A 25,765-nucleotide genomic window follows, 5' to 3' on the forward strand; every position below is an offset into this window, starting at 1 on the left:
GACCCGGATCAGCTCAGGCCTGATGCTAGCCACTCCCACACAGCTTCTTTCTTTCCAATCCACTTGTCATTCTCTTTGGGAAGGATTGAGGTCTCTGGAAAACAGCCAAAAAACTGTTATGGGAACGGCAAGCCCAAATAATGCTCAAGCATCAGGAGGATCTAAGTGCTGAAAGCCACTTCTGTTCCCCTTCTCTCAGCTGAGGGGGTGGGAAAGGGTTTGGAAAGCCCTAACTCCTTTTAGAGAGACTTAGAAGGCATATAAAGGCCCTTGGTTGAGGACTTGCTTCCTCATTCTGCACTTCGTGCCAGAACTCTCAATCCTTCACTGAGAGAAAATGTCCATCCAGTAAGTATCTCTGAGAGATGTTTTTAAATGCCTTAGTGGGTCGATAGTAAATGGGCTATTTCAAGGGGTCCTGAAGAGGATTGATGGCCTGTTTATGGGAGGCCTCCAGTCTTGACAGGGAAAATTTCTTCCTATTTATATATTGAAGCATATATCTAGCACTTAGGTCTAAATTACTGTGGGATTTTTGTGACTGGGCCTTGAAAGCAGTGGTGAGCATGAAGGTTGTAATGAGGCAGGTCTAGGTTCCAGCCATTTCCTAGCTATGTGATTTTGGACAAATTACTTAACTTTTTGTAGTCTATGTTTTCCCATATATAGAATGAGTATACAAGTATTTCCCCATTGTGGTGTTGTGACATAAATGAGCTAATAGCATACAAAGTTCTTTTTATGGTGTGCGGCACATAGTAAGTGCTTAATAAAAGATGGCTATCATAATTAGGGAGTCTGATCAGAGTTCCCACTCTAAGAAGTTCTAAAATGGAGCCAAAGTGAGGAGGCAGAAAATAAGCAAGAATATTACCTGAATCTCCTAGTCAGACTATTTTTAAAGGGCACCATAACTCTTGGAGACTGTTGAAGAAATGAGATGATAGGAAGAGATGATGGTATAATATAGGTGAGTAACAGAGAATGAGTTACTAACCCAAAAAGCTGTCATCTCCCTACCCTTGGAGATTCTTTATGAAGCAAGAGAATCAACAAAACAGTGCAACCGGGCAGGGTAATTCCCTTCCAGGGAAGGACTCTGTCGGGAAGTCAAGAGATACCAACAGGATTAGTTGATTTCAGAAATATGGGAAAACTGCAGAAGGCAGAATTAAGTCCACCATGACATTAAACGGGAGGTCATTTCCCTTCACATCAAAGGTGAAGGACTGACCCACGGGCCCTGCCTTGCAAACTTGGGGACTTTTCCAGCCCCCAAATACCATGAGCTCCCAGCAAAGGCTAGACTGGCAGTGGTGCATTGTCATTGATCCAGAGACTGCCTTCTCTCCTGAAGCTGTGCCTCTGTCTCAGTGGACTTTTTTGAGTATCAACATGGGCTTCTTCCCCATTATTCCACCTTTTCAGAGTTGAACATCCTGCTGGTGGTTACAAGAAACTGTTTGAAACTGTGGAGGAACTGTCCTCACCACTCACAGCTCATGTTACAGGTTGGTCTCACCGGTCTTGAAACCATCTTCTCTTTTTTGTCGAGATCCCTCTTCACTGGCTTTTGTTCATTGGCATCTCTCAGTAGTGTTTCCCACTGCGGGCTACAGACAGGGGAATCTGGAGGTGTGGCCTCTTTGTATCAGAAACCTATTTCCTCTCATTTACCCTTTGTTTCCCTAATGTAGAAAAATCCTGCCTAATTGGAATCCCTTGGGGACTGAGACTACACCTTTGTCATCTTTAAACTAGTCAGTGCCTAACTCAGTGTCTGGCACATAGTAAATTTCCTATAAATGTCTGTTCCATCAGTGTCCGGATAAGTGAGGACTGGGTGACAAGCATCTGGAAACATTACAATAAAGGGTGGTAGGTTTCGTGCCTGTTACATTGCTTCTGGAGTCAGACAGATGTAGGTGCTAATTGCAGCTCCATTATTTTACTGGCTGTGAATCTCACAAATTACTTAAACTTTCTGAGCCTCAGTTCCCTTACCTATCAAAAACCAAACTTTCCCTCATGGGGATGTTGTGAAGATTAAGACTAATTGAAAGATTCACCTAGTATTCAACACAAAGCAATCAATAAGTAGTTATTATTACTATTGTTAGCATCATTCAAAGACCTCATATGACCCATACAGCATCCTTGCTTGGATATGGCAAGTCTCTCCCCTACCCCCCATTTCCTCTTCTGTAAAATAGAAGAGATGAGCCAAATGCTCTTTCTCAGCTAGATTCTGATGCTAACAATTTAGGCTCTAGCAATGAAATTAATGTTATGCCTTTAGTTAAGTCATGCTCTCTTAGAGTTTTTATCAGAAATATAAATTCTTAGGAAGCAGGCTGCTGAAACTGAACTGTTGGGAATAATCCATTTGTTTAAAAACAGTTGGTAAGGATTATGCAAACACTGCACTTTTCAATGGATAAAAGGGCACAGACCTTACCGCTTAAACTAAAAGTCTTAGGCCTTTGTTGTGTACCCCTCATTTTGCAGATGAGGACACTGAGCCCTAGAGATGTCACATGGCAAATCCTGAACCAGAATCCAGGTCTCTGACACCCAGCCCTGTGCAATTCCTGCTACAGCAGGTTAACCTTCATCTGGACAGTAGTCCATACCCTCAATGGACTCTAGATTTCAAAAAGCCAGTATTATTGTTCCATTTAAATGCTCTTCTCTATTGAAATATCTTTTTATAGTGTTTTGATCCCTGCTCCTAATCTACCTCTCCTACTCCTTACTCCATCAAAATATATCAAGAAATTTGAATTTTTTCTTAAAAGGCAAATGTATTGATACCTGGGGAAATCTGTTAGGTAGAGAATCCATTTCCTCAAGGGCCTTTTCCTTGTCTCCTTCCAACCCTTTATCCAAACTCAGGCACTGTGACATTTCCCGCCACTTGGTCTCCTAGTGAAAGGAGAGTCAAGTCAGCAGGCATTTTTGTCAGGGCTGCCCAGCATGAGAACTGGGAATGAAAATCACTGCCAGCTTTACGAAGAGGCTGCCCAATTGAGCTGCTAATATAATCACCACGCCTTACCAGGGATGAGCACAGCAAAGGGCAGGAGTAAGAAGCAATGTTCTATGTCTCGCCTTCATCACAGGCAGGATCCCCCTCTGGCTCACTGGCAGTCTCCTTCGATGTGGGCCAGGACTCTTTGAAGTTGGATCTGAACCATTTTACCACCTGTTTGATGGGCAAGCCCTCCTGCACAAGTTTGACTTTAAAGAAGGACATGTCACATATCATAGAAGGTAAAGAATGCTAGGTCCTACTCCTCCTAGGGGTGAGACCTAGCTCAGCTCTTCCTCCTATGTGCTTCTGAACCTCTTGAACCCAAAGGGAGACCTATATATTTGCTTACTCTCAGAATCCACTGGCCCAGTGCATTTGCATAGGTACCTGGGAGGTGTGCCATGATAAAGAACCTAAGAACTAGAGCTTTGGGGTCCAACATGCCTGACTTCAAATTCTATATCTACCAGACACTATTTGTCTAGGTGGGCAACGTTTGGCAAGATGTTACTCTCTAATTCTTGGTTTTGTCATCTCTAAAATGAGAAATAATAGTGTCTACTTCAAGGTTCATTACAAGGATTAAATGAAGCACCTGGGAAGCGTTCAGTAATAATAAGTTGTTATTATTATAGTTACTGTTATAGTTATTAGACCATTGGTTTTCTTGACTCCTTTTCTTTTTTAATAATCAGAAAGGCCCCTGGGAAGGAGGGAGTGGTGGCACAAAGGGAAGGACCAAATTATGTCATAATAATACAAGAAAGAGAAGTTTTCTAAAAACAGGGGATTGTTGCTAAAAGGCTTGAAGGCTTAAGCCATCACTCCAGGAAGTACCCATTAACACCACAATAAATAGTCTTATGCTTTAATATTCAGACCTGTTAGACACTTTGTTGATCACCACAGGTATCAGGAATTCTGAAGAGCAAATGGAGACTTGAAGTAGTCAGGATACCTCAGACAGTAATAGAAGAGAATTCGATCAGATCAAGCAAAAATTTAGCTAAGAAGTCAGAGAAAGCTTTCATATGCTCACTAAAGACCTTGGTACTTTTTCCTCTTCATAACTTTGTTTCTTCATCTATGACACTTTAAACACTTATTATACAGATTGCAGGAAGTGCAAAATCAGATTTTAATTGATTTTCCATGTGAGAAATCCTAGGCAATGTATGGGATATGGTTCGGGAGTTCTGCCTGTGCAAGATACTGGATTCAAGAATACCCTACTTTTAAAACTAGCAAAACAAATTTTACAATTGAAGAAAAAACAAGAGTGACAAAGAGACTGAAAAGAATATAATTCAACACACCATGTTCTGTATTTCTCCACTCAGTGTAGTTGATGGGTTATAGGCTACAGGAAGTTGGAGGTCCTATGTGAACTACCCACTGCACAGTGTGATATGGAGAAATGCGTGTTTCCTGGCTTGGGTCGACTTGAGTTCTAACCTAGCTTCATTACAGACGCCAACCGCTTAATTTCCGTGCTTGGACACAGCAAGTCCAAGCCACGAGCCTCAATTTCCTCATCTGTCACTGGGAGGTTTGTAAGGCATAAATTCAAGCTCACAGCATTGTCTCTTTCTTTCTTAGTCACCCTGAGAAAGTGACCTGACAATACTCTTTATTCTTGATGTAGTGGATTTAGGATTCCACATTCTCTCTGACCATTCTCAGCTCCATATGGACATACTGACTGGCCCTGCCTATGACCCTTTGCCATGTCTCTGTGTCCTTCAGGTTCATCCGCACTGATGCTTACGTTCGGGCAATGACTGAGAAAAGGATCGTCATAACGGAATTTGGCACTTGTGCTTTCCCAGATCCCTGCAAGAATATATTTTCCAGGTTACTGAAACTCAACGGCATATTATTAAAGACATTTTACATTAGCCCTTCTCTCTCATGGCTTGGAAGTTACTGGACTGAAAACTCCATTTGTTTCTGCAGGTTTTTTTCTTACTTTCGAGGAGTGGAGGTCACTGACAATGCCCTTGTTAACATCTACCCAGTAGGGGAAGATTACTATGCCTGCACAGAGACCAACTTCATTACAAAGATTAATCCTGAGACCTTGGAGACAATTAAACAGGTAGGACACAGTGCTCAGGCAACATTGCTCAAGAATTTAGAATTTGCACCCTACCATTAATTGCGCAGTTTGGGGGAAAGAAAACGAGAGCCAGATAGATTAAGTTTCACCTCCTTGCTTTGTCATCAACTACTACCTAATGTGACAGAGCAAACTTTGTTTCTTCATCTATGAAATTTTAAACAATTATAATACGGGTTGAAGGAAAATCTTTAAAAATGCTTAACATATTCATTCATTCATTTGTGACACAAATATTTATTCAGTCCCTTCCATGTATCAAAACTTACACTAGATGCAAAGGACACATCAGTAGGTAAGACAACATGGGTAAGACAAAAATCTGGAATAAGTTATTGAGTTAATGGGAAGCTATTGAAAGTTTTTGCTCAGAGAAATGGTATAAGCAGAGCTGTGCTTTAGGATATTTAATCTGGAAGCTGTGTGGGAAGAAAGAAGAGATAAGAGATGGTTAGGAGACCAGTTAGAGGAATTTAAGACCAAAATTAGAAATTCAGTGTAGTGTAAATAGAAAGGAATAATACTCCCAACACTAAGTCTCTATATCAATAGCTGATTTATTGTTCTCAGCAGACTATTTACTAAGGCTTAACATATACTCTCAATAGCTCATTCTTGTTTTTAATGTATGTTTGTAATCATATAAGAGTATGTGTTAGATCATTTAGAGAAGAGCTTAAGCTGAGTTCTTTTGTTTTTTTATTTATTTATTTTAAGAGAAAAAGCACGTGAAAGTGAACAGGGGAGGGGCAGAGAGAGAGGGAGAAAGAGAATCCCAAGCAAGCTCCCGGCTGTCAGCGCAGAGCCCATCATGTGTGACAGGGCTCCATCTCACAAACCATGAGATCATGACCTGGGCCAAAATCAAGAGCCAGCCGCTTAACCGACTAAACCACCCAGGCACCATGTAGCTGAGGTCTAAACCATTCATTTAACTCTGATAAGTAAACCTGTACTCAAATTGCTATGGGAATATAATTGCAAATATAATGTTCATGTATGGCTTCAAAACAGCCTTTATTAGGGGTCAGGTTCCATTGTCAACAGCACTGTACCTTGACTTCATATAAAAATATAGTTTTAAAAATCTGAAACTTTTTTATTACTATTACTAAAATAGCTTCCTAACCAGTGCCTTTGCCTCTAGCCTGATTCTCTTAAATACAACTTCCTTAATTCAGTAGAAGCAATGTTTCTAAAATTCAGGCATAAATGTGTTACGGTATCGGAGGCATCCACAGTTTCTAAAATAAAGTCCAAACAGGGCTTTGCGGCCGCCTGATTTTTCTTTCTCCTCCTGCATGCATGCCTTTGACAGCAGCCATGTTCGATGATTAGTAATCCCCAAACAGCACGTGCTATTTCACAACTCAATGCCTGTACATCAGTGTTCCCACTCCCTAGAACACACTGTCATCCTTCTCCACCTGATTAACTTTTACTTGTCTTTCAAGCATTAGTTGGAGTCATTGCCCTTGAGAAGCCCTGCCTAATCTCCCAATCTGGGTTAGATGACCCTTCTCTACAGATACCATTTTGCATTTACCAGCAATGTACTATATTTTATACACAGCGCTATCAAATAGAACTTCCTGTAATGATGGCAGTATTCTATACATCATTGTCCAAGTGCTATTGAGCACTTGAAATGTGACTACTATGACTGAGGAACTGAATTTAAAGTTTTATCTAATCATAATTAATCCACATTTTAATTACTACATGTGGCTACCATATTGGACAGCACAAGTCTAGACTACAGTTGTTGAGAGCAAAGACCATCTCTGTTTTCCTAGACCCTGGCACAGTAATATTAGCTCAATGAGTACTTGATAAATGAATGAATGTCTCGCCTATTATTTAAATAAGAATGCTAAAAACTCCCTTTAAAACACATTCTCCTAATCAAATAGAAAGAATTGTGGTTAAATAAATATATACCTCATCAATTATTCATTCGATAAATCTGTGTTGAGCCAGTCCCACGTAGAAATTCTAGTGCTGATTTTGCCAGCATGTGGCTCTGTATCCTTGAAAAAGTCACTTGACCTGTCTGGGACCTCAGTTGTTCTTTCTATAAACAGAGAGGTTTATGCTAGATTTGTGATTCTGAATTTCTTATGAGACTCCAAATTGAATTAAAGCGCTAAATCTTCTCTCCAAAAACATTTGCATTTAATTTAATTCCAGGAGATTCATGGTTCTCCTGAAGTCTATTTAGGTTAAGACTCTATACTAAATAGAATCTTGGGGTTTCTTTCAGTTCCAAATTTATACTCTCCGCAAGACAACAGGTTTGGTATTTAGATTATACTATACAAATTTGCCATTTTTGTAAAATAAAATTACTGCACATAAGCAGTTTCACACAATTTACCTAATAAAATAAGGGGGATATAAAGAAACCCCAAGATTCAAATTACCACTTTGAGGACAACCTGCATGCGCAAAAGGAAAGTAGCTAACTAGAGTAGCATCTGGTATACACTGAAGAGCACGACCAGGGACATCTCCAAGATTTCAGAGGTGTTGGGGAGTCCGCATGGGGGTCAGAGGAGAGCTCTGCACTGAAAACGGGCATTCAGGCAGACCTGAAAGAGGGTAGAACCCAGAAAGATGCAAAGAAAGAGAAAATGCACTTAGGGTGAGGCTGCAAGTGAGCAGTGAGGTCAGACCTAGAGACCAAAGGGGTAATACAATCTTTCTCTTTACATGCATGACCTCTGCTCTCTTTCCATAGGTTGATCTTTGCAACTATGTCTCTGTCAATGGAGCCACTGCTCACCCCCATATTGAAAGTGATGGAACTGTTTACAACATTGGTAATTGCTTTGGGAAAAATTTTTCAATTGCCTACAATATTGTAAAGATCCCTCCACTACAAGCAGGTCAGTTTACCAATTTGACTCTTCCTAAAACAAGTATCTATATTATGAGAAAGCTACCAGAAATACAGAATACCAGATCAGAATACCAGGATAGCACTATATATGCATGGTGAAATTATTCTCAGATTGCCCTTGCCCCTATCCTACCAGGGACCGATGGTTAAGGGCACCATAGCAGAAAATGACAACTTGAAAATATAGAAAGCAAGTGGCCAAGTTGTTTTCTACAATGTTTCAAAAATATTGTGCATATGTGTATTTGATCATATAAGAGTTAGATTAAAATTCAGGAAATGTTTATTGAGCACTTATTCATGTGCCAGGCAAGATTAAATTTTTAAACCAACCTATATGTATGCATAATTGCATGTACACATATATGAAAGTGTACTAAGTATTTTGTGTGTGTTTAATTCCCCAAACTCCAAACAAATCTATTAACTCATGTTAATATTATAGAGAAAGAATATTAAAACAGAAAGAGAGTACTCTTTAGAATTCTCCATTCATCCTCCATTCATTGCCAGAAATTTGATAACCATCTTGGTGACAGAACTATTTGAACAAAAATGGATTTTTGTTTAGTATTGGGTAGCACGGTTCTGAAGATTTAGTTCCTGAATCAGCAGCATTATTTGGGAAGCTGCTAGAAATCCAGATCCCCACCCGTGGTTGACTAAATGAGGAATTCTGGGTGTGGGCCCGCAGTGAGGATTTTTAAGAAGCTCTTTATGTCATCCTGAAGCACACTAAGGTTTGAAGACCACTGACCTAGCAGTAAACAAACTTTTATGTGCTTAAGAATTACTTTACGGAGCTAATGACACAAACCCACATATACTGTACTTTGTAGGAAACTTAAGAGATTATAAAAGGCATTTTGACCATACAAAAGTTTTCCTTTACTCCCTGACTTAGCACCTACCACCTCCAGTTGTACGATGTGACTCCCCTGTACTCTGCCTGCACAAAACTATTTGAGTGCACTTTTCCAAATCTGCTGCTATTTGGATTTTCCTGGGTGACTGCAGCTTCTCATGAAATTTCCCTAAGAAACACCAATGACTGAGAAAATGAAAATAAGCTCTAAAACAAAACAAAACAAAACAATCAAGATCTGGAAATGTATTTCTTTACTTGCATGAGCTGTTCTAAATGCTTTGTATTAAAAGAGAAAAGAGAGGCTTTTTCCAAAGCCTTTTAAAACCGCTTTATTTCAGACAAGGAAGATCCAATAAGCAAGTCAGAGGTCGTTGTACAATTCCCCTGCAGTGACCGATTCAAGCCATCTTACGTCCATAGGTAACTTGAAGGCCTGCTATGAATCTTCAGGAAAACCAAGTTTAAAGATCTGTTTTGCCTACCTTTGATACCAATCCTGATCATGACATTTTCTTGCAGAAACCTAAATTTAAATGTAATTAATTTCACGTAGGCACTGTTGATTCATATAACTGAGCATACCTCATGTGCACGTATTTCTTTGTGGTTTGAAAATCAGCCCTTCCCATTCACAAGTTTATTTGTGTTTCTAAACAGTTTTGGTTTGACTCCCAACTATATTGTTTTTGTGGAGACGCCAGTCAAAATTAACCTGTTCAAGTTCCTTTCTTCATGGAGTCTTTGGGGAGCCAACTACATGGATTGTTTTGAGTCCAATGAAACCATGGGGGTAAGACTTACATTTACTTGCCAGATTCATGCTTCTGAAGGTGTTTCATAATGTATGCTGTTTTCCTTTTTAAATCCATCAAAATATTTTCCTCACTTTTCAAGGTTTGGCTTCATATTGCTGACAAGAAGAGAAGAAAGTATCTCAATAATAAATACAGGACCTCTTCTTTTAATCTTTTCCATCACATCAATACTTATGAAGACAGTGAGTTTCTGATTGTGGATCTCTGTTGCTGGAAAGGGTAAGAAAGGACATTGGATAATATTATGTCTCCAGTCACTCCTAGAAATTAGGGACCTTTTTCAGCAATGCTCTCAATATTTACTCTGAATTACATCTAGAAAAATAAAGTATGCTTAAGTTGCAGAATATAATTGAGAAAGCAGTAGGAAGGCTAGGTAATCAGAAGCACTCACAAACTGAATATTAAAACCACGGTTAATGACTGAAAACCGATCAGGTCTATGAACCTGACCTGAAACTAAAAATGCTATGACCTGATAAGTAAATTTAAACTTAACTTCACCGCAACTTGACAAGATCCCTTGGCGGCAGGGGGGGGGGGACGCAGGGGGGCGGGGGGGGGGGGCTTGAACTCCACCCACTCTGGATTTGAAAGAAAAAGGCATGCTTTCTTCAGAATACCGAGTCACCAAAAAGACAGTAGCCTCTAAAGACACAGACGGAATGATGATGGAGAAGCAGAACAGAAAGTATCATATAAGTCTGCTGTTATTTAAACATATCCATGAGGCAGGATATGTTTTGTTTGTTTGCTTGCTTCCTTTTCATGCAGCATGAGCATGGGCAGCAGCTTATGGCTCTAATATACCTGGGTCATTAGCAGGTTCTGAGTTGGAGAATGAAGGACAGGCAGGCACTTGTTCTTTTAAAAGGCATGGATTGTCTCTCCGAAATCATTTGCAATTGTCTGCGCTCATGTCTGACTTCTTACTTTTGCAGATTTGAATTTGTTTATAATTACCTATATTTAGCCAATTTACGTGAGAACTGGGAAGAAGTGAAAAAAAATGCCAGAAAGGCTCCCCAGCCTGAAGTCAGGAGATATGTACTTCCTCTGAATATTGACAAGGTAACCACCCTCTACACAGATTTCAGATATAACCAGAATGTTTCATCTCTCTCAGGATTTGTTCTCCTGCCTTATGTTTATACATAAAATCTTGAAATTTTAGAGCTGGAAGGAACTTTAAAAATATACTAATTCAACTGCCCTCATTTAACAAATGAGGAAACTGAAGCTCCAAAGAGTGACATGACTTAGCAAAAGCCAATGGCAGCAGAGCCAAAACGAAAACCAGGTTTTGATTCTAAATCTGCTGTTCTTTCATTTGCAAAATCCTTTAAAAATATTTTTTCTCAGTGAATAGTGCAGACCACTGATGCCTAGGATCCTTTGTCAATAGTATAAATAATTTAATTCAAATAATTTGAAATTCTAAAGCAATGAAGCTTAAAAAAGTACCCCTGTAGGGAAATCGGCCCATTATTTTGGTTTTCTGCAAACCATCTGAAGATACCACCACAGGATAAACACCATTAATAGCCTTTGGCAGTCATCTTTTCATCTCTGCTTTTTCTTCCTTGTATTCAGTGGCTCTCTTTTTAGAATATTAGATTAACATCAAGAAATTTTAGTGTGATAGAATACCAGTCAAAATCAAGAAAAATATAATTTTCACAATAGATACATGGACACACACTGGGTAAGACAGCTATATGGAATGTAAAACACTGTACTCAAAGCTTAGATCAGATGTACTGGGAAATAAACCCAGTTTAGAACTAGACACTATTGCTCTTAAGCAAGCTTGTAAGCTCTATGAAGAATGAGAAAAGAAGAGAAGGTTGAGGTGGAGTAAATGAGCTTCTACAAAGGCAGGGAGGGATTAAAAAAGCAAAACTTGATACAGAAGTATAAAGAAGTTGGTGGAGCTGATACATTAGGAGCATAGAGGAGATGGGCATGGGGCAGAGAGACTGGAAAGACAGATTGGAATGATTTTATATGGGACTTTAAGCACTTCTAACTTGGCCCTTAGGAAGCATATCTCTGGTATATGTAGTTTAGTGCTCATAAAATACCAAATGAATGAGTCCATTGATTTTAGTGAACTCTTATTTGACTAGTAATGGTAAAATCACAATCATCTTTAAATTAAGGAAATAAAATAAGATCATTTAACTTAAATATTCCTTACCTCAGTGTCTTCACATTCAAAAAGAGGAAAAAGGAAAGATTTTCCTAAATGTGTAGCCATCACTGTCTGAAGAAAGACCACCCAATTGTAAAATAGGGAACTTCAGTGATGATGAAAAATGGCTAATGTCACCCGAGACCCTACCTTCACTTTCTTCCAATAGTTATTAATTACCCACTGTAACACAGCATCGTACTAAATTATTTCAGTGTGTACATCAATAGGATATGCTCTTGCTCTCCTGGAACTCATCACCTAGTGTGGTAGGGAGGAGGAAGGTGATTCAGTAACGATAACACATGTCAGCATGAGACAAGTAGTGTGAGGGAGGCATAAATTGCTTTGGCTATTCAGAGGATGGAGCAGTCACACTTGTTTGGAGAGATTCATGGAACACAGTCATTTGCAATATTCTGGCAGAAGAGATGAAATTGAAGCAGATCAACTTAAGGCAGAAATAATAGTTTGAGGAAAGAGAGAAGTGGGGAGGGACAGAAAAGCAGCAGGAACTGACTTAATCCAACTAGTTGGAACATAAGCATAAGTAGTGGAATACATTGTTGTGGGGAGGGGGGCGGCGATAAAAAAGCTTAAAATGCAGGCTGGGGTGCCTGGGTGGCTCAGTTGGTTAAGCATCTGACTCTTGCTTTTGGCTCAGGTCATGATCTCATGGTTTGCGGGATGCAGCCCCGTTTTGGGCTCTTCTCTGTGAGTGCAGAGCCTGCTTAGGATTCTTTTCTTCCTCTCTCTGTCCCTTCCCCACTCACACTCAGTCTCTCTCTCAAAATAAATAAACTTTTAAAAAAAGCAAGCTGGTAATCTCTGAAAGCATTTTTTTTAAGTTCACTTATTTGAGAGAGAGCACAAGCAGGAGAGGGGCAGAGGGAGAGAGGGAGAAAGAGAATCCTAAGCTGATAGCACAGAACCCTATGTGAAGCTTGATCTCAGGAACTGTGAGATCATGACCTTAGCTAAAACCAAGAGTCAGAGGATCCACAGACTGAGCCACGCAGGTGCCCTCTTTTGAAAGCTTTAAGGCCAGGATAAGAGGTGGTACTTTATTCGGCAGGTGATGGGAGACAGTGAAGGTTTCTGAGCAGAAGGAAACCATATTCAGAGCTAGGGGACTGGGTACTAAGTGTGCTGATTTGCATGGTTCTCTCTACTACTAAATGTCCGCCTTCCCTGAACAAGTCACTCAATCACTGTAAGTTCAGTGGCCTGCTCTGAAACCTAACTAAAGTGGACTAAATAATAACGAGGGTCATTTGCAGCTTTAATAACTTGATTTTCTAAAATAAATTTCTGAATAAGTGCTACTGGAAGCGTAAAAAGGACAGAGATGGGGACCTGGGATAGAAGACAATTAAAATCACTCAGGCGAGAGAAAAATGTAGTACCAGGAACAGGCAAACACAGACAAAAATAAGAGCTCCTATAGGTGGAATTACAAGGGTCTTGCATTTGATTGGATGGAGGAATGAATTAAATCTTTGATATGCAAAATATCATAGAGATCCTGTAAGCCTACGTGTCTAGAATAGTGATACCTTTGGAAATAGGGAGTATAACAGGCAGAGCAGGTGTGGGGACAAATATGAATTGCCAAACTATGAGAAAGAGAGAGGATAACGAGTAAGGAGGTTGATTTCACGTCAAACAGAGCCAGGCTTGAGTTTCAGCTCTGCCACTTACTAGCTGGGTGATTTAAACTTAAATTTCCTTCTCTCGGTCTGTAAAGGGAAACATTTAACCTTGTTAAATTTCCTTTTCTTTATTTACAGCCATCTTACTGGGTTGTTGTGGTTGATAAATGAGTTGATATATGTCTGTTATTAAATAGAGCCCTTGACACAAAGTAAATGCTAAATAAATATTCGTCATCATCATCATCATCAACAACAAAATCAGTATCAAAACATCTTCATGAAATATGCTTCGTGGGCTTTCATACATCAATGCAGGGCCTTGGGAGATCAATTAGAATTGATAGTTACTGATATTGAAATGATGATCAACTATATGAGAACACATAGACGAGACTGCTAACAGGAAAAAATAAATCTCATTTCAAAATACATTTTTAAAAAGAAACTTACCCATTTGTTTATTTTAAAAATGAATTTGATAGCCCAGAAAATGCTGAGAGAAGAAAAGATGGCCAGGCATGGAAGTTTGGGAAAGTGTCATGTACAGAAGTTGGTATAAAAAGAGGAGACAGAAAGGGAGAGAAAAAGTCTTTAAAGAGCCCTAGCTAGAGCTAAGAGAGGGCAATGCCACATTGGATAGGGCAAGAGGGTTTCATCAGTGTCCACTCCTGTGGGCGAGTTAAAAGGATGAAGACTAAAAACCACACACTAGATTTGGTGATCTCCAAAGGGAGGAGGGTGAGAGAGGCAGCAATCAGGATTCAAGGCACTGAAGATGAGCAAGTGGTAGGATGTGGGAGCACTTACTGTAGTCCACACTGAAAAATTTGGCAGTGAAGGGAAATATCGGTCATAAATTAGGAGAAGGAGAGATAAGAAAGAGATTGAGGGAAGGGCTAAGGAGAGGAAAGAGTACAAGATGAGTGAAATTTCCAGTCTACTGATTAAGCTAATGGTAGCATCTTTAAAATACATCTTTATTTTTTTGAATAGGCAGTGCTTTCAAATGGTCAAAAATCAAAATGATATGAAAAAGTACACACTGGGAAATCTCACTCCAACTTCTGTCTACATCCAGTCCATACCACCTCCATTCACTTTCTATGTGTAACTTTTCATGTCTTTCCTTTTCTTTGGTTTGTTTATGCGAATATAAGCACACACACACACACACACACACACACACACACACACGCATACATGTAACTATTATTTCCCACTCTCATACACAAAAAGTAACTTTCTATATCCACTGTTCAGTGCCCTACTTTTTTCATTTAACAATATATGCAGAAGACCTTGCTGTTTTCAACTGCACAGTATCCTGTTTGTGAACACACCCAAGTCCCACACTGCTGAGCAACAGAATTGTTTCCAATCTTTGGCTGTTACAGATGTTATGAGGAATAACTTTGTATATGTGTTCTTTCATACATGCATAGATATATGAAGAGGATAGATCCTCAGAAGTGAGAGTTCAGGGTTAAAGGATAATTGCATCTATTAAAAAAAAGTGGGGGGGGGGGATGAAAAGGAGGAGCTAGTTTGTTGGGGAAAGCAAAAGTAATGTTACAGATTTCTTACATAAAAAACTTTATTTACCAATAGAAAAAATAAGATAGAATGAAGTAAGATAATCAATTTAAACTTACAAGTTCATAAATAAGTCTGACATAAGCATTTGATCTCTTCTACCCAAAAACCACCAAGTGACTTAACACTCCATTTCACAAAATCTCATAAAACTCTCTCCATTTCTCTATTTGCTCTTTATCTCCCACCCCTTCCTCTACTATTTCCTCTTAATGCACCTCTTAATACACCACCAGAAAAATCCCCTCCATCCTCCCCTTAGAATGTTCCTCTTTCTCCTTCTCCTTCTCCTTCTTCTTCTTCTAATCAAAACCTGGCTTTCTTCCGAGGATACTGATCTCTCCAGCAGCAACCTCCAGTACAGCCTTTATATCACTTGGTCTGGGGTTAGGGGAGGGGTTCTCTTTGTCCCACTTTTCTGCATCCAGATTCACTGTTCCTTCCATCCACTCTTTAAATATTCCAATTTTAAATCTCACTTCAACGAATTATATAGTCAAGTGGCATATACACCTCTCATTCCCTCATTATTGTTGTCATCTACGAACCACCACTCACTCACTTCCCCTCCTGGCTCAATGTCACACTCCCCAGATCTACTCCTGACTCTTGGTCATTTCCATATATACATCATAGGTGATTCTTCCAACAACTTGTCCTCTCAGTTCCTTGACCTCTTGCACTGATCATGTCTTCCACTCTATCTCAGCCACTCACTCCCCATAGTCACACACTTGACCCTGCCATTACCTATGACTGTGCTCCTTCCAAAATCTTAATTTTGTGCATGACATACTCTGACTATCACCTCCCATTTTTCAAGATCACTTGTCCTATTGTGATTCTTTCCAGGAACCTCCAATCCACTGAACCTACCACCTTCTCACTATACCTCACTCCACTGAGAACTTACCTGTACTCATTACTTAACTAAAATTCCATTGTCAACAATTATAATCTTAGATCTTCATTTCTCTTACCTTTATTACTTTATTGAACTCATTTGTCAAAACCACAATCCTAGTTAAATTCAACTCTCCACCCACTCTACACTTGTACCTCCAAGGCTGAAATTAGGTGCTGAAAACACACAATCATGTTAATTGGTTCATTTTTAAATACATGACCACAAACCTCACTGCTACATTTCTCAACTTCATTTACTCTCCCACTTTGCTAGTTAAGTATTTCACACCCTCCTCTCTTCAAACTTCTAACACCTCCCACCTCCACACTCATACTCAGCTGATGGCTCTGCTTCCTATTTTATTGAAACAAATGAAAGAAATCAAAAAAGAACGTTATACTCCTGCCACCACGTCTTCCCACCCACCAGCATCTGTACTTGTATTGAATTATCTTTCATCCCACCCAGAACTAATCCTTCCCATTTTCCCTTCCTTACCCACTCAAGGACAGCACCCAAGCAATTCTCCCCCTTTCCTGTATCATTACTCTCCCTTCTTACTGGATCACGCATACCCTACCATTATTTCGCCCTCTTACAAAATCCTTCTCTTGATTTTTCTTGGCCCCATCAGCTACCCTCATTCCTCTTCTTGTAGATTACCTCTTAATGTGAGAGGGCACTAGAACTCAGCCCTTCTTTTTATCTTCTTTTTGTACATTCATTCCTTTTGTAAAGATTCATACTTTAAAGCAGCCTATATTCACATTTTCAACTTCCTTTCAACTCAAGCTTCATATATGCTACTACCAACTCCAAGCCTCCATTTAGCTGTCCAATAGACAGCTCAAGTTTAGTAAGACAAAATCTAAATTTCTCCTCTTCCTCTACCAAACCATTTACCCCACCTACAGTAGTCCCCATCTTTGCTGTGACAGCTCCAACCTGTAATTATTTAGGCCAAACACCTTGGAGTCATCCTTGACTCCTCTCTTAATTTCATGCCTCTTCCCCACCCCGTAGCCTATCTATCAGGAAAACCTCATGACTCTACCTTCCACTTCTCGCTGACACCAGTGCTACCAACCTAGTCTGAACTACTGTTTTCTTTTGACTGGACCACTACGTGACAGACTAGTTTCCTCAACTGCACTCTTGCTTCCCTCCTACTCCCAAGGGTAGTCTCGACAGAGCAGCCAGAGTGATTCTTTTAAATATAGCATGCCAATCCTCTGCCCAAAATCATTCCACGGCTTCCCATCTCTCACTCAGAGTAAAAGACCAAGTGCTCACAATGACCTATAAAGCTGTACACAAGACAGCTCTACCCTCCTCTCCAGCTCCTTTTCCCCAGGCTCAATTAGTTGCAGCCACACTGGTCTCTTTAATGTTCTTCAGCTATATTTGGCATCCTCCTACCTTAGGCCTTTGCACTGTTTATTCTCTTTGTTTAAATGTTCTTCCTGCGCTGTTGACTTCTTCACCCCTTGCAAGTTTTGTCCCAAATGTCACCTTTTTGATGAAGCCCACCCTCACCACCGAATAAAATTGTAACTCACCTACCCTTCACACTTTTGATCTTCCTAACTCTGCTGTATAGTTTTCTCCCCATACTCCTGATACACTATACACTTTTAAATTATATTTATTGTTTATGTTCCCCAACTAGAATGCAAGCTTCATGAGGGGAGGGAGTCTATTCTCTGAAATATCCCAAATGTCTAAAACAGAATCTAGCACAAAACATGTACTCAAGTATTTGATATACATATTAGTAAATAAATATGTTCCTAGAAAGACCCCATGGTATCCTTTCATAAAATAATCTGAAAATCACAGGGCAGGGTAAGGGGTTGACAGATCTTAGACAACATCTGGTCCAAGAATTTTTCTGCATTTTTTTTGACAACATAACTATATGATTTTTTTCAAGCAAAATCAAAATATATCCCAGCAATAAAGATACATTGTATCTTTATAGTACAGATAAACACTAAATGAATCCCTAGAGTTTGAAGTCTTTTGTCATTCTACAGGAAAACATTTTTTTTTCCTCAGAGGCCCTCCCTTAGAGCCCTAAATTTTCTTTGAGGACAATTTCATTGGATACATGTGAAGATTAAGGACCTAGAGGTTACACAACTTTCCCAGGGATACACAGCCAGTGACTCACACAGGCACAGACAGCTTTCCCAGTAGTGCACTTGGTTGGGTTTGCTTGCCTGTAGCTGTCTGCACTTCTCCTCCCTACACATTGACTTAAGAAACAAAGAACTCAGGAGACAAAACTCAGGAAGACTGCATTTATGGCGGCTTGATTTTTTCCTTCCTTCTCACTGAGGTTTCTGTTATCCTCTTTCCTTAGGCTGACACAGGCAAGAATTTAGTCACACTCCCCAACACAACTGCCACTGCAATTCTGTGCAGTGATGAGACTATCTGGCTGGAACCTGAGGTTCTCTTTTCAGGGCCTCGCCAAGGTGAGATGATTTAGCGAGGGAACAAACTGTTCCATTCAGAAATTAACTTGAGTTTTCCTAAGCATGTCCTCTATTTTGTAGCATTTGAGTTTCCTCAAATCAATTACCAGAAGTATGGTGGGAAACCTTACACATACGCGTATGGACTTGGCCTGAATCACTTTGTTCCAGACAGGGTAATTAATCCATCTTACCTAATGCTAGAAAAGTAGTTTGTGTCCTCTACTAGCCAAGTAAAGCACATTGACTGATTAATTGATCGATTTCTCTTTCTTGCAAGCAGCTCTGTAAGCTGAATGTTAAAACTAAAGAAACTTGGGTATGGCAAGAGCCTGATTCATACCCATCAGAACCCATCTTTGTTTCTCACCCAGATGCCTTGGAGGAAGATGATGGTAATGAAAGCAATGGATATGTCTGAACACTTTCTTTTTATTGAAATTCTATATGTTAGTGCATTAGGAGAGAAGCCACAGTGATTACTCCCTAATGTTCAGATGTGATCCTTAATACTACTGAATGGGAAGCACTAAAGAATTTAAACTTATTTGAAAATAAGTTTCATCTATGGCCAATATCACTGATTACTCATGGGAAAACGTTAAAGCACCATCTGTGTCATAATGGAACATCATTGTCTACTCTAGATGGAGGGAAGGTGAAGAGAGAACAGCGTGAATTCTGTTTTTGCCTTTTCTGATTTAGATAAATTTCTGAAAAAGGGTAGACTTCTAAGGAGAGAAATTGAGTATTTTAACAGATCAAAGAGAATGAGAACGAGGCTTTGTGCCTCTGCTTTGGGTTTGTTCTTTTATAGTAAGCCAGAGCTACAGCCTGTAACACAGCAACTCAATTACAAAGCATCAATCTTCGTTAACTATTGATTAGCTGAGACAGGAAGGTAGATTATACTCTCTAAGATTAAAATATGGAAAATCACAGATAAATGAATAAAATAAAGAATTATAGAGCCATTTCATGCTGAACAATTTTACAAATAGAGCCAACCCAGACAAAACTGCAAAATGTTTGCTCCCATTTTGTAAGAAGGAAGTAAGCTTCTAGCTAGGTCTTGGAAACTACAGAAATAATACACCTTACTGTTTTCAAAGTCTTTTAATATATATTTTTCATCTGATTGTCACACTTTTTTTGCAGTAAGTTATGTTAAATCTTATGTTACAGATAAGAGCACAGATCCATTCAATTAATAAGATTTTAATGAACAGCTAACTCTGTCCTAGTAATTGTATTATGCTACTGGGATATAACAAGTATCCCAATGACAATCCCAGAGACAAGACAGATATGGTCACTCCCTTCCTAAAGCTGATAGTCTAGGGAACATAAAGAGTTTGAAAGACCTCTTCAGGGTGACCACATTTGTCAATGCAATACCTTCTATATTATTTCAATGACATTTAATCTATGGTCCTGGGATTTTTTTCCTTCTTTTAATTTAACATTGCCTTCTTTACTTTTGATTAACAGGTGTAGTTCTGAGTGTGGTGGTGAGCCCTGGGGCAGGACAAAAGCCCGCTTATCTTCTGATTCTGAATGCCAAGGACTTGAGTGAAGTTGCCAGGGCTGAAGTGGAGATTAACATCCCTGTTACCTTTCATGGGCTGTTCAAAAAATCCTGAGCACATTCCAGCAAATTATATTTCTATTGACAGAACTAAGAGAAACAGTCAGGTCTGCAATCAAATTCTGTTCAATTTTAGCCTGCTGTATTATATGGTTTTAACTTGCAGATGCACACAATTTTTGCAATATTTTACAGAAAGCACAAAGTTGAGCAAGCAATTCCTTTACAAAAAAAAAAAAAAAAAAAAAAAGTACGTATTTAGATAATCATGCTTTCTCTGAGACAGACAGACCATAACTAAAAACTCTATATATTTAGTAATCAAATAGAAAATGAATGTGGATTTATCAAACTTTTTGGTTCCTATTATAAAAGTGTATTTTAGGTACCCATCTGCTCCAAGTATTTTTTAACATTTAAAAGCCAAAGTTCTCTATACCAGATTTGTATGTGGCTTTGCTGAGTCAAAGCAGTATCAGGCAAAAAGGCTTAATTCCTAAATGTCAGACCAAACTTTTTCACAAACCAGGAACTATCATCTAAGGGTAACCCTAGTAATTGTGTATATATACACACACACACACACACACACACACACACGTATGTATGTATGTGTGTATATATAAGTGCTCTGAGATTCTCAAGCTTTATGAAAGGCATTTAATATAGGTAATTACTGATTATTTCTGATTTTACAATGAGAAAGCCTATCTCTAATCGACTGAGGGCTCTAGCCAAAGAACATCGCAAAGACTAAGTTATCTATTAAAAACTTATATAACATCAAAGCAATTACATATAGCAGTGACTATCACTTTTTGAAATACTCACAAATATAATTTCTACTTAAAATAAGAGTATATGATAATGTCAGGGGGTTATATTATGTTGCCTCTTATGTTAATCATATTTAAACACTGTGCAATCACCTGACCTAAGTGAAAGAGAGAAAAAGAGAAAATATTAAATCATTAACATTCAATATTAATACATTTTAAGTACTTTTATTTTTAAAATTATTCTCCTATGTGCTACAGGATGTAAAAAAATGAAGATTGACAAAAAATTATATTGTATACCTTAATCCTGGTATTTTATGCTAAGAAGTATTACATATCATTGTATTTAAGATAATCAGCATTGTGTTTGACTAAGTAAAAATAGCTTGAAGGAACAGACTGACTAGGGTACTTGATGTATCCATTTGATTTCTTTATTTAGATAAAATGCAAACTCATTTTTTAAAGTTATAAATACTCATTGAAACATACTTCTCAAAGAAATCTAAAATTATAGAAAAGTAGAAATTATAAAGTAAAATTATACAGAGCTCATCTAAGCTGAACTACCATTAAGATTGGGTAAATTCTTTTCCATCTTTTTTCCTCCAGTGGATTTTTAATGTAATCATTGTTTCACTGTGGCTCATTCCTAGCTAGAACTAGAAATTTCACAAAAGAAAAGAAAAATGCCAGAGAATAACATACAATATGTGACTGTAGATAAACATCAGTCTGTTAGTTTTTTGTCTCTAGACATGGCATATGAACATAATTCCACAAAGAAGGATATTTATCCATTTCTTTTAAAAATGCAGAAAATAAAGTACTGAGCAATTACAAAGTTTTGCGCTTAATAAAGCCTCCCAATTTGAGACAGTTCCTAAAGTTGCCCCTTCCTACATTTGCCAATCACTCTGTGCCTTCTTCCCATTCATTTTCCATGAAGCAAGTCTTGCAATTTGGGGTGCCCACCTCTCCTCTTTTTGTAGAAGCCCATTATGAGCACTGTGCTCTGTGAAGAACACCACTGTTTTTTAAGATAGGAAACAGATTACGCCAAAGTAACATTCTGCCAATACCATTTCACCAAAATAGGAATTCTCTATACAATCATTGCTAATAGTACGCCAAGAAGGCTTAGGAGCTACCTTTCAAGACCCAAAATGGGACATGGGGTTAAGTGTTTTAATTAGAATAAGGGAGATTTAAGTCAGACAAGAGGGAGTAACTTGGAAATTCAGATTGAAAAAATTAAGGAAACTGCTTTCTAAGAATCAGAGCTACATATTTGGGGGATCTAGAGAACCATGTCCCATCTACAAATAAATCTGTTTTAAGGAAAAAAATTCAATTGGATTAAGACAAATAAACCTGTGGATAAGTAGTTATTTTTAAAATAACAAGCTGCTTAGAGTGCTTTTTCTCCCACTTTGATCACTTTATATTTGTCATAGCCAAGTCAATAAAACTTTTGAAAATATCACCAAAGGCTAATTAAAAACTGATAATTGCCTTATGGCAGACAATTTAGACATAGTTCCTGTGCTGTATTGTAAACCAGAAAATACCAATAGACAGCAAAGGCAACCTACTTTGCAAGAATTCTGTGACAATATTATTCCATCATCCCACAGTCTGGCTGAAATGCAGTGCGTTCTTCTGTAAACCTGATAGGAAGAGTATCAATGATTAGGGATTATAGAGAAAATATACCCTTAAAGAATCCCTAAGGAACATCCCAAAGGAACACCAAATCTGGTAAAATTCAGCCTCGATGGGAAAACTATCTCTGAAAGACAGGAAGAAAGGAAACTCATACTCGGACTGCCTTTTACTTTTAGAGAAAAGGGAAAATTATTCCTAATACTACATCCGTCATGATACTATCTGCACCATTTTAAAAGTGAGGAAAGGGAGGCCAAGTTACTTTTCTAATGAGAAGCAAAACGTAAATTAAAATCTAAATCTAACAGTTCTCCTTAAAAATTTGGTTGGTTTCTGATACCTTTTGAAATACCTCTACTAACTGAAACTTTTGTTTCAAATACAACTATCATACTACTTAGTCATCAAGTCTGGGTGCAAATAAAATCTTTGATGGGTCAGTAGCTCTTACTATTGATTAGTAGGCAAAAATGCTCCTTAAATAATAGTGACCATATATCAAGTTATTATGCCAGGGATTCTACTAACCAGTCTCTATAAAATCCTATGTGTAGATTTGATAATCTTATATTGCAGATAAGAAAAGTGAAGCTCAATAATCTTAAATAACTTGGCCAAGATTCCACACAGATGGGGATCTAATTCAAAATATCATCTGTATCTGTTAGACACACTGAACTACTACCTGGAGGTATTTCACAATTTCAGCATTAGATTACTACACTCTTTTGGACGAAATCCAAGAAGCAGACATAGAGGAAATGTTTCCCAATTCATCCAGAGGCCAGTATTACCTTATAGCAATTTCAGACAAAAACATCACAAGAAAACTACAGACCGATATCACTTTTATTTTATATGAAAAAAAATGATCAATAAAATACTAGCAAACCAAATTCAACAATTCATAAAAAGTACTGTATCCAATGGTATTTATCCTAAAAATTCAAGGTTGGTTTAACATTCAAAAATCAATAAATGTTACGTACCATATTAATAAAGGACAAAACCACAAGATCATCTCAGTAGATGCAGACATAGCATTTGAAAACATTTAATAACTATTCAAAAAAAGGAAAAATATTACAAATAAAAAAGAATTTGTTCATCTAGGCAAAGAACATTTATGAAAAATACACAGTTTACATTATGCTTTATGATGAAATACTGAATTTTCCCCTGCCCCAAGACCAGGAACAAAAGAAGGATGCCTGTTTTCCCCACTACTATTCAGCATTGTACTGGAGCTTTTAGCTGCAGCAATCAGGCAAGGAAAAGAAAATACAAAAGAAAGACTAAAACCATCTCTATTCACAGATAACATAATTTCACATCAAAAACTACTAGAATTCACATCAAAAACTATTAGAACTAATAAACAGCTCCGCTAAGTTGCAGGATACAAGATCAATACACAAAAATTGGTTGTCTTTCTATACACTACCCAAAATAAAATAAACCCATTTACAAAAATATCAAAAAGAATTAAATACTTAGAAATGAACTTAAGAATCGTACACAGAAACTACAAAATACAGTTGAAGCAAATTAAGTAAATGGAAAAACATCCCATGTTCTTGGATTTGAAGGTTTAATATTGTTAAGATGGCAATATAATCCAAATTACCCTACAGATTCAATGCAAGCTATATCAAAACTCCAGCTGCTTTTAATCAGAAATTAACAAACTGATCCTAAAATTCATATGGAAATGTAAAAGACTGAGAATAGCCAGAGCAATCTTGAAAAGAAAGAGCAAAGTGAAGGGCTCATATCCTCCCATTTCAAAACCACAGTAATCAAGACAGTATGGTACTAGCATAAGGATAGACATACAGATCAAAGGAACAAAACAGTTCAGAAAACAACCCTCACATTTGGTCAAACGATTTTCAACAAAGGTACCAAGACAATTCAACGAAGAAAAAATTGTTTTTTCAACAAATGGTGCTATGAAAACTGGATATCCACATATAAAAGAATGAAACTGGACCCTTACTTCACAACATATACAAAAATTAACTCAAAATTGATCATAGAACTAGATGTAAATACTCAAACTTCAAAACCCCTTAGAAGAAATCATAAGGGTAAATTATAACCTTGGATAAGGCAATAGTTTCTTAGATGTGATACCAAAAGCATAAAGAACAACAGAAAAATATAAATTGGACTTCACAGATATTTTTTACATTTGTGCCTCAAGAATACTATCAAGAAAGTAAAAGGACAACCCATAGAATGGGAGAAAATATTTACCAAAATATATCTGATAGGAACTTGTATATGATATATAATAGAATATGTAGTATATATTCTAATAACATTCCTAGAAATATTAGTACTAGAAATATTGGTGAAATTTTATTCACTTGACTTCAAAGCTAGCTTTAACAAAAGCTTAACATTTAAAAATTATATGCATAATTATGCCCATTTCTTACTATACTTTTCATACAATAGAGAATGCATAATACTTAACATCCTTTTGGAATCACATAATCTTGAAATTGAAAGGACTTGAGAAGTCATCCAAACTAGCCTTTATCTGAAGTATAAATCTTCTTTTCCACATTTTAGGTAAGGATTATATAATCTCTTTTTCAATTCCCTGGTGAAAGGAACCCATTATTTCTGAGACAATAGGTACCATTTATTTACAGATCTATTTGTGAGAAAGTCTTTACTAATTAAACCTACTTACATTAACATTATAAACAATAACTCTCTTACCAAGAAGAACAACAGAAAAATTTTGCTTTGTTCCAAGAAAGCAGTGCTTCTGAATATTTTTATGTTAGCCTTAAATAATAGGTATACTCAAAACATATAAACCACAATAACAAAAACAGCCTGGTAACAGAGAATCACTAAGATATTAAAGTTTTGTGGTCTTACAAGTTGAATGGCAGAACCATAATCCCTCAAACTAAAAATGTGTTTAGGGTCATGTGTGAGGCAAGTCAAATGGGGACACTTTTTTTTTTTTTCCTGACTTCAGTGGAAGTTCCCTTACAGCTAACAGACTTAGCATTTAAGAAAAACATTAGTAAATTAAGATTACAGTATAATACCTAGAGTTTACTTAAAGTTATAAGTAAGCCTTTACTCAACATAAATGTTGAAGATAAAGTTTACTGTAAGATAGGTAATGCAAGCACTT

At 37.7% G+C, this 25,765-nt stretch overlaps 1 protein-coding gene across 4 annotated transcripts; it reads left to right on the forward strand.

Annotated features, from left to right (window-relative positions):
* Positions 1-226: 226 nt before the first annotated feature.
* On the forward strand, positions 227-21,345 carry RPE65 (retinoid isomerohydrolase RPE65). Of its 4 annotated transcripts, XM_060623518.3 has the most exons (14): positions 228-348; positions 1,429-1,511; positions 3,123-3,273; positions 4,781-4,888; positions 4,991-5,132; positions 7,894-8,041; positions 9,262-9,343; positions 9,581-9,713; positions 9,818-9,957; positions 10,680-10,809; positions 18,453-18,567; positions 18,649-18,743; positions 18,851-18,962; positions 20,059-21,345. In XM_060623518.3, exons 1-14 carry the CDS (start codon positions 338-340, stop codon positions 20,208-20,210), a joined length of 1,602 nt encoding a protein of 533 aa, XP_060479501.1. In that variant the 5' UTR covers positions 228-337; the 3' UTR covers positions 20,211-21,345. The 4 variants fall into 4 exon arrangements, with proteins under 4 accessions (XP_060479504.1, XP_060479501.1, XP_060479502.1 ...); XM_060623519.3 differs by lacking the exon at positions 4,781-4,888; XM_060623520.3 differs by lacking the exons at positions 228-348; positions 3,123-3,273.
* The last annotated feature ends 4,420 nt before the right edge of the window (positions 21,346-25,765 follow it).

This window comes from Panthera onca, chromosome C1 (genome assembly GCF_046562875.1).
Source record: "Panthera onca isolate mPanOnc1 chromosome C1, mPanOnc1 haplotype 2, whole genome shotgun sequence".
NCBI lineage: Eukaryota > Metazoa > Chordata > Mammalia > Carnivora > Felidae > Panthera > Panthera onca.